The sequence below is a fragment of the Sesamum indicum genome, linkage group LG2 (genome assembly GCF_026168435.1).
Source record: "Sesamum indicum cultivar Baizhima isolate 11 linkage group LG2, ASM2616843v1, whole genome shotgun sequence".
Lineage (NCBI taxonomy): Eukaryota > Viridiplantae > Streptophyta > Magnoliopsida > Lamiales > Pedaliaceae > Sesamum > Sesamum indicum.
The window spans coordinates 15,817,305-15,827,024 of record NC_142658.1 but is presented as its reverse complement, the minus strand read 5'-3'; the positions used below and the strand labels follow the sequence as shown (position 1 = coordinate 15,827,024).

General features: G+C 34.1%; 2 protein-coding genes across 3 annotated transcripts; one reads left to right on the top strand and one right to left on the bottom strand.

The window, feature by feature from the left end:
- Nucleotides 1-3,032: 3,032 nt before the first annotated feature.
- On the top strand, nt 3,033-6,004 carry LOC105155926 (protein NRT1/ PTR FAMILY 3.1). 2 transcript variants are annotated; one of them, XM_020691791.2, is made up of 5 exons: nt 3,033-3,188; nt 3,694-3,798; nt 3,974-4,191; nt 4,279-4,838; nt 4,964-6,004. In XM_020691791.2, the coding sequence occupies exons 3-5, from the start codon at nt 4,021-4,023 to the stop codon at nt 5,895-5,897; spliced, it is 1,665 nt and encodes a 554-aa protein (XP_020547450.1). In that variant the 5' UTR covers nt 3,033-3,188; nt 3,694-3,798; nt 3,974-4,020; the 3' UTR covers nt 5,898-6,004. The 2 variants fall into 2 exon arrangements, with proteins under 2 accessions (XP_020547450.1, XP_011070210.2); XM_011071908.3 differs by lacking the exon at nt 3,694-3,798.
- Nucleotides 6,005-6,087: 83 nt separating this feature from the next.
- Nucleotides 6,088-8,005, bottom strand: CYP94D2 (cytochrome P450, family 94, subfamily D, polypeptide 2). The gene has a single exon (XM_011071783.3). It carries the CDS (start codon nt 7,910-7,912, stop codon nt 6,398-6,400), a length of 1,515 nt encoding a protein of 504 aa, XP_011070085.1. The 5' UTR covers nt 7,913-8,005; the 3' UTR covers nt 6,088-6,397.
- Between the last annotated feature and the right edge of the window lie 1,715 nt (nt 8,006-9,720).

Genomic DNA, 9,720 nt, shown 5'->3' with positions numbered 1-9,720 from the left:
CACAATATTTATTTATTGTATCGATAATATCTCTAATTTAGATTGCTTTTTTTTTGGGTGATGTTGGGTCATATATTTTATGTTTATTTAGAGACGAGGTGTGTAACTTAAAATGGGTGGGGGGAAAAGTGGGACTGGCACTGAAAGGTGTGTCGTATTCGTTCCAATCATACCATAAACGGACATCTCTCAATCAGTTGGTGAGTTTTTACGTAAGCAAATATGTCACCAAATTCAGCTGTTTTTCTCTCTAAATTATAATATTGTTCTACCAGAAATTCATGCACGATAACTTCAATTTGGACAAACATCCAACATTCTTTCTTCTTTTACCACATCAAAAATAAATTAATGTTATTAAATTAAAGTGAACAAAATCCCGATCTAATTTAATTACCGATATTAAAGTCGCAGGACTAAAATGTCATAGCTACGAATCCTACTAATATTTATGTGGATAATAATTATTAATAAAGTAACAATATATATACATACGTATGAAAGTATACGCGGGACATATTATATATATATATAGATAATGGTCGTACGTTATTTATTTTATTTAAAAAAAATTATACACTTAATATATTGATGAAATAAAAAATGTAACAGAAAACACAAAATTCAATCCAATTGTAGAAAAAACATCCTGCGAGAAATGAGGAATCATTTTGAAAGAAGTTATTATTAAAATATTGTTGTTCGAGGAGAAAGACGAGTTATTAGACAAAGCCAATTTTTATTAGAATAATCTAAATCACAGAATGACTGTATACCATCCAATCAAATTCAAACCAAATTTGCTCATCCGCTAATTCATTTTTCGCATAGACAATATTAAAAATAAATGATTACATCTATATTTCCTGACGTATGATTTATTTATACAAATTGTTATTATTATCATTGTTTTTAAAAATTATACCTATTTTTTTTAGAAAAATTACACATATTTTCTCCAAAAATATCAACATAATTAATTACACAAATCACTAATTGTTTTTGACTGCGAAGAGTGACTTTTGCAATTAGATAAAAAATAAAGATAATTTGTGCAAATATCATAGACTAAGGGGTGAATATGTAATTATCCCTATTTTCACTCACTACAAGAAGAAAGAAGATTAGCAAATATAAAAGATCAAGTAACGAATTTTAATATCGTCATTAATTATATATATATATATATATATATTTAGCAATAATAATTTTTTTTAAACAAAAATGAATCTTATAATTTCATTTGTGATAATTATTGTATAAAAATTGTCATTGATAAGAATCAATGATGTATTACTAATTATATATATAATGGAAAATATATACATAATTTTGTCATTAATAATAATATTATGAAAAGATTAAAATAATTGTCAATTAATACTGAAGACCATCATTTCAAATGTGGATATTTAAATTTATTAGAATAAATTAAAAGAAGAGACATATTACTCTACAATTGATGTATACTATTTCACTAAAACAATATTTTGAAATAAAAAATGATTCAAATACATCATTTTTATTAGGGATATATTATAGTAACATTTCTCGAGGTTTGGTGTCATTAAACATAGACCTCATGTGGTTTCTAAAATTACGTTTAGTACTCATAACGTATGCTTTTGTTTAACAAATAGATTCCTCTATTAACCCAAATTCAATGAACTGTAGATATTAGAAAAGAAAAATTAAATGAAAATTCAATTTATCCCCAATTGACTAATTACTGAATTGTTGCAAGTTGAAATAAAAAAATTTGTTAGACTTACAATAAGTTAGTGATAAGTTAATCAGATGTAACTGTGAATTTTTATTCAATTTTTTTTATAATACCAACGAATTGGTTGAATTTTAATGAAACAAATGTCCGGAGTACTAATGTGTAATTATATCAAATCTTAAAGGAGGATTACGGAGTTATCCCTTAATTTTGTAGACAATTAATAATAAATATTTGAAAAATTAATTATTGGATTCATTACAAGAAGGAAAAAAAGAAAAAGAAAAAGAAAAAGATGGGTAGAGATTATAGTATTTATCTCCGTGGTGCTGTTGACTCACATGTTCTCTCTCGTGTGTGTGTATATATATATAATTAAGGAATTTTGTGCATGTTTCTATTGTCCTATAGGATTTTATGGTTATTCATATTTTCATAGGGGGTAAAATGCAATTAACCCATCTTTAGAACACATGTCAGAATGTGGTTTTCCTATTATTTTGTATGCATTTGTTACGTTATCTCTAATATATACAAAGAACTAATATATATACAAGAATGGGGTAAATTACAATCTATCTATCTGTATTATGAAAAATAGGCAAACAGCCCTCTTATAAAAAATAAAATAGCAATTTACCCCCTATGTATTAAAAAATAAAGCAATTTATCTCTTATTTTTTAAAGCACAGGGGTATTATTTTTCATAGGGTGGTAATTTGTTGATTTCCAATGTCACTGGAGGGTAAATTGCTATTCATCCTATACAAGAATTGTCTATCCACACCCAAGTTCTTGATCTAAAATTCTGCAAAATTAATACAATAAACTAACCTCTTCCTACCAATGATTCTTTACTTGAACGGCGAGATTGTAAAATTTCGAGTCGTACGAGTGTAGGTACTGTTTAATTAATCTACTTTTATAGTAATATATGTATGTTGTTTCTTTTTTATTTAGAAATATTATTACATTGCGCAGTATATAATATGTTAGTTACTTTAGAAATACCAAGTATTTCACAAAAATTAACCTCTTCATAATTTGCCAGAATGTTGTGGAAAAATATATATATTCATTTATCAGAACAACATTAACATTTGGAATACAGACAATGGATGCATAGGAACATATTTTATTAGAGACAAGGACATCACATGCATGCCTATCAAGTCAAAATTTGTCCCTACAAATCACTGTGTATTGTATGTAATCTCTCTATTTCCAGAAAAAAGAAAAAGAAATAATAATAATGATAAATACAGAATTTATGTCCACACACAGCACTTATAAATACAGGATGCTTGCTGTTCTATGTTTCATCATCTCATGGAAAAGTTTGAGGTAGAGAAGATGAAGATGTCTGAAAATGGAGAGGAGGGAAAGAAAGAAGAACATGTTGAAGGGAAGAAGTTGCAGCAGCAGCAGCAGCTTGGAGGTGTAAGAACAATGCCATTCATTCTCGGTGAGAACAGTACCTCTTCTTTTCATTAATTCTTATTCACTATGTTTTTCCTTTGCTCTGTGTGTATTTTTCCAATGACACACACACACTGTAACATAAGTTTTTCGATTGATTACTTTGGAATTAAAGGGCGTTGGGCTAATTAAATTTATTCGAAAGATATAGTAAATGCACGTATTTTTGTGTTTTCAACGACACTGACGATTGATGTATATATAAGTTTATTATTGAAAATAAATGATATCGTTTGCTTTGGAATTAGAGGATGTTTGGCTATATTTATTTGAAGAATCTTGTAAAATTTATTAATACGTTATAAAATGTTCTTGAAGTTTATAAGACATTAATGTATATATATCCGCATAACATAAAATGTTAAAAAAATATTTTTACTTATTATTTACTTATTTATTGGTGGGAGGATGGTAGCTGCTCAATGATTATTTTCTGGTAAAGTTTATTTTAGACAACTTGCAGTTTTCTGCATCTAAGCATTTGTATACAGAAGAAGCTGATCACGTGCATGGGACGCACAAAAGCACATGTGCACGTGCAATGTGGGATTAGGACACTGGAATTGCATATAAGATAGATGAATGGAGATGAACAGGTGTGTTCTTGGATTAAAGTTCAGTTCTGCAAACAAAAGAGGCATTGCTAAGTTACTATCCACATTGCTTTACTATAACATGAAATCAGAGAATTAATCTTAGTATAGGTGTGGTACTAGAAAATTGAATCATGTCTGTTCTTAACTAACAATTGTATTGTCCACTTCTTGACAGCAAATGAAGTATGCGACAGATTTGGGGCGTCCGGTTTTCATGCCAATATGATCACATACCTCACTCAGGTCCTCAACTTGCCTCTAGTCAAGGCCTCCAACACCCTCTCCAACTTTGGTGGCACTTCCAATTTCACACCCCTCATCGGTGCTTTTGTTGCCGACTCCTTTGCCGGGCGGTTTTGGACGATCATCATTGGTTCCATAATCTACTTGTTGGTTTGTACTTTTGTGACAATGTTTGTACAAAGATACAAATGAAAATGTAATTGGATTAATGTAAGAGGATTTGTACGTTGTTGACAGGGCATGGTTATGATTACAACGTCGGCAGTCCTGCCTCAGCTCCGTCCCCCACCGTGTCCGACTCAGGAGAACTGCCAAGAAGCCTCCAACAAGCAGCTGTCAGTTCTTTACGCTGCTCTTCTCTTGACGTCGTTAGGAACGGGTGGGCTTAGACCTTGTGTTGTCACGTTTGCGGCTGATCAGTTCGATATGAGCAAAATGAAAACAGAGTCCAGGAGTTGGAATTTTTTCAACTGGTATTACTTCTGCATGGGGATGGCCTCTTTGCTTGCTCTAACTGTCGTGGTTTATATCCAAGATAATGTCAGTTGGGCTTGGGGTCTTGGAATCCCAACGATGGCAATGGGATTATCTGTTGTGGCTTTCATCCTTGGTTCGTCCCTGTACAAGAAAATCAAGCCAGGAGGGAGTCCATTTGTGAGAGTCGCGCAAGTACTTGCTGCGGCTGTGAAGAAAAGGAATGTCGTTGGACCGGCTGACCCTGGTGCTCTTTACACAAACAGAGAACTTGATGCTGATATTTCTACTAACGGAAGGCTTCTGCACACAGATCAGTTCAAGTAAGCTAGAAAAGTAAAAATTTTTTGGTCTTACACTCATAATAAGATGAAACTAAAGCCATAAATTATATACAATAGCACTTTGGCATGAGAAATTCTATTAAGCATTTTGTTGTTACCTGAAGGTGGCTCGATCGCGCTGCAGTAGTAGCCGATTCTGACATGAAAGGATCAAGCAAACCAAACCTATGGAGGCTAGCTACTGTTCACAGAGTTGAAGAGCTGAAGACCATAATCAGAATACTGCCTATTTGGGCTGCATCTATATTGCATGTGGCTTCACATTCTCATCTGGGCAGTTTCACGGTCCAGCAAGCTCGAAGTATGGACCGACATTTATCTCCATCCTTTCAAATCCCACCGGCCAGCATGTCCATATTCAGTACTCTAACCGTGCTGACAGGCCTTCCTCTGTATGAGCGCTTCTTTGTCCCCTTGGCTCGTTCGTATACAGGAAATCCCGTTGGAGTAACATGCCTGCAGAGAATGGGGATTGGGTTCGGGATCAACATTTTTGCCACTATTGCTTCAGCACTAATCGAGATTAAACGTAAAGCAGTAGCTGCAGATCAAAACCTTCTTGACAAACCAACTGCAATCATCCCTATCAGCGTTTTCTGGTTGGTTCCTCAGTATTATCTGCATGGATTAGCCGAAGTCTTCATGTCCGTCGGCCATTTGGAATTCCTCTACGATCAATCCCCAGAAAGCATGAGAAGCACAGCAGCTGCCCTTTTCTGGATAGCAACAGCAATGGGGAACTACATGAGCACTGTTATGGTAACTTTAGTTCACAACTACACTGGTGAGAAGAGGAATTGGCTACCCGACCGGAATCTCAACCTCGGGAGGTTGGAGAATTATTATTGGCTTGTGACTGGAATCCAAGTGATAAATTTGATATACTATGTAATATGTGCCTGGTTTTATAAGTATAAACCAATAAACGAGATTTCTGAGACTGGAAGCTCAGATGAAGATGTTGAGTCTACTAATAATACAAAACCACTCTCAAATGATGCTAAAGAAGACAAACAAGTGGAGCTAGTGAGAACTTAGAGTTGTTATGATTATTGACAATAGTAGTTCATGTAGATTGAAGACCAGCTCACACATTGTTACTTGTTCTTTCTATGTGGCAACTAAGAATTGACTACACTTTCTTACATGTCTGTCTGAATAGGTAGATTTGCAAGATTCTAACACAAGCAGTGGCAGATCCACAAAGAACTAATTACATCACTATCTCTTAAGTGTGAACAGAGGGCTTATTTATATTCCTTTTCTCCCTTGTGAAACTGAAAGGTTGTCTGCATTAGTTGAATGGAATTACATAGGCAAATTCCACCAAACTCTGAAAAGTACTAAGAGCCACTTATCTACTATCATGATCCCAGTAAGTATCTTGATCATATGCTCTTCATCAAGAAACTTCAGAAAGCTCTGATAGTTACACTGGGAAAAAGCATACAAAGAGTTGAAAGTATCTAAAGCAAGGATTCATCATAAAACCTATGACATCAAGACAACCTATAATGAATTAACTTAAGTAGTAATGTTTATGCCCAGATGATTCTTTCCTTGACTCTTACAGGTAAACCACCCTTCATCCTTAGAGTCAAAGACAACAAAGGCTCAGGGGGGTTACCATTCTCCAGCAACACATCCATTCCAAACCTTTCCAAAACAGAGGCAGCAATGGATTTCATCTGAATATAGGCCATATCCTTCCCAAGGCACATCCTCGGCCCGGCATGAAAAACCGGATACTTGAAAGGACTTTCTTGTTTGCAGATTCCATTTTCAATCCACCTCTCAGGCTTAAACTCACAACAATCTTCTCCCCAAATGCTTTCCATTCTCCCCATGGCAAATGTGTGGTATGAAATGAACCAATCCTTGCCAATTACAGTTCCATCAGGCAAAATATCATTTTCTTTACAAGCCTTTGTGTCAACTGGCACTGGTGGATAAAGTCTCATGGCCTCTGAAATTGCTGCGTGGAGATAATGCATTTCTCTAAGCTCATCAAAACTATAGATTTCACCAATGGATTTCCCATTTTGTCGACGAATATTTTCAAGTTCTTTCAGAATTCTTTCCTCCACATCTGGCCTTGAGGACAGCAACCAAAAGAACCAAGACAGGGCAGACGATGTCGTGTCTCGCCCCGCTAAAATGAAACTAATGACAATATCTCTCAGAAATTCAGCTGAATTTTCACTGTTTGCTATGAATCTTGATAATAAGTCTTCATCTTTTTTCTCAGCTTTCTCTTCCAGTCTCGTTCTTATTATCTTATCAGCAAATTCATGCACTGTAGCAATATATTTTCGCAACTTTTTCTCCGACCCCAGATTTAGAAACTTCTTGATTGCAAATAAGGATGGAAGAGCATACATGAATCTACCTGAACTAAGTGTTGCAGCATCCTCAAACGCTTGCATGAATTCCGCACCGGCAGTTCCATCTCCTCCCAGACAACCCGGATCAACATTAAACGCGACTTTACAGATATTGTCAAAAGCAAACCTCTCAAGAATGTCCTGAACATCCAAAACCCTGTCAGTCCTCGCCGCGCTCTCAAGAATTGGAATAAGCCGCGTTTGTAACTCCACGTACACGTTCTCCATGACGAAATTCCGGAGCGATTTCGTGTTGAACTCGTAACTCGCTGTTTTCCGCTGAATTCTCCACAATTCGCCGTCGGTGTTGAAGATGCCTTTTCCAAGAAAATCTGTCAAAAGGATTCTGAAACGGGGGCCTTTAGGGTAGTTCTCAAAGTTTGATTTCAGCATGTGTTCGACTATTTGTGGGTTAGCCGTGATGACACCGTGGACCTTTCCAGGGCGGTGGAATACGGCGGTGTTGGTGGGGCAGCCTGAGAGGACACCAGTGCTCCAGTCAAGGAAGCGGTGGCGGTTGCGGAGGAAATCGGGGAGGGTGCCGACGAGTGGGTAGATTCTGAAGCCATGAGCGGTGGTTTTCTTGGATTTCGGGCGGAGGAAGAAGATGTACAGGTAGATAGATAGGAGGAAGATGAAGAGGATGGCCTGGAAAGATGTCAGCTCCATTTTTACGAGTAACGTAGTGATAAGATACAAAGTGCGGAAGGAGAAGTTGTGTGCTTTCTTTTCTTTTCATGAATGTGCGATGAGATGCAAAAAGGATTACCATTATAAAATTGATTATTTGTAAAAAGATCCAATGAGCTGCATGGAAAACAATTTTAAAATTATTTAAATAGTCAATAACTTTTATTTTAAAAAAATAAGTAAACTTAAATTATAGTCTATATGAGCATTTTAGTCAGTTCACTACAAAAAAAAATTAACAGAGACTAATGGATTGTGCTAGTTATTATACTACCGTTAAAATTAAGGGATAATTTTTAATTTTTCAAACTACGAGCAGGCGTTCGTAATTATGCTAAATATTAGTAAAACTATTATAATTTACTCGTAATTTAATTTTTAAAAAATGCCATATACGATATTTTTTTTTATGTTTATACGATATTTTTAAATATGACCAAAATATTAATATAAAATTATTCAAGCTAAATTGGTCTATATGCACACCTTCAAACATAGTAGAATATGTGTATCTGGTAATCAAATATGAATTATGGGATAAAAAAATAATTAATTAGTTGTACTATGATTTATATGGGGGATAATTACCCCTTTTATTAAGATTTTATGTAATTATATATAGAATTTTTAAAGTTTGCAAGATTATATTTAATATTTCTGGCATTTGTTTTTATCCAAAAACATAGAGTTAATAAAAATTCATGGAATTCACTGATACTAATAAAAAAATTAAATAAAAGTTTATATTTATCTTTGATTGACTTGTTATATGTCAAACAATTTTTTTATGATCAAACTACCCTTATACATCTTGATACATATGAGGGGTACATCGTCACCCTTATAAAGGTACGTAATTTGGTCAGAAAATATTTATTTGAACTACAATAAGTAAGCAATTAGTTAACTGGGAGTAAATATGAATTTTCATTCATTTTTTTTTAATTTTATTAATAGATAGAATTTATTTATTAGATAGAAGCAAACATCAAGGATATTAAATATAATTTTTCAAGTTCAAAATTATGGGTTCGAGCCGCATCAAATATATAGATATTTGTCTCACTTCATATAAATATACTATAATTTATTTAATTATATTAACATATTGATTAAATTAATATATTATTTGATTTATTAAGATACTAATATAATTAGAGCTTCTAAAAAAATAAAATAAGAATGAACGCTTTATCACCTCACATCAATAATTTAACTAAAAAGACGAGAATTATTGGTATAATGCAAAGTGGTTAAAATATCTTCATCTCGTCTAATAAAATATTGGGTAAATTGAATCTTCTCATTCAAACTATATATGATTTTATACTTTGTTACTTATATTTTTTATATTTATTTTGGTATTTCAATTTTACCAACTTACACTTTGTTATATATAATCGAATTTTGATTTAAAAAAAATATCACATGCGATGTGATGTTGTTCACATGTACACTGCACGTAAATTAGAATTGACAAGAAAACTGTCATATACGACAAAGCATAAAGTTCGTGACTATGGCAGGGCGGTACGCTCTGCTCTCTCGCGACCCCTACTCTAATCAAAAGACTAAAGGCCCCTACTGAAGATAGGTCGCCAAACTACGACGAGAGTTTCGCCTTTTGAAGGGCCAGTCGCGTAGGGCGACCGGGCCAGGCCGCGATTTTTCAACCGTAAAGATAGGAGCTGATGCGCCCTTCATTGCTAGTAGTGCACTCAATTCGCCAAGTAGCGGGGGAATAAGAAAAAGCTTCTTCTTATTCAATACTAGCTGCCCCAGCCTAT

Coding starts and splice junctions, on each gene's coding strand:
- LOC105155926 (XM_011071908.3), top strand. CDS start 3,038: ATGTTTCATCATCTCATGGAAAAGTTTGAGGTAGAGAAGATGAAGATG. Junction 3,189..3,973: donor AACAATGCCATTCATTCTCG/GTGAGAACAGTA, acceptor ACTTCTTGACAG/CAAATGAAGTATGCGACAGA. Junction 4,192..4,278: donor GTTCCATAATCTACTTGTTG/GTTTGTACTTTT, acceptor CGTTGTTGACAG/GGCATGGTTATGATTACAAC.
- CYP94D2 (XM_011071783.3), bottom strand. CDS start 7,912: ATGGAGCTGACATCTTTCCAGGCCATCCTCTTCATCTTCCTCCTATCT.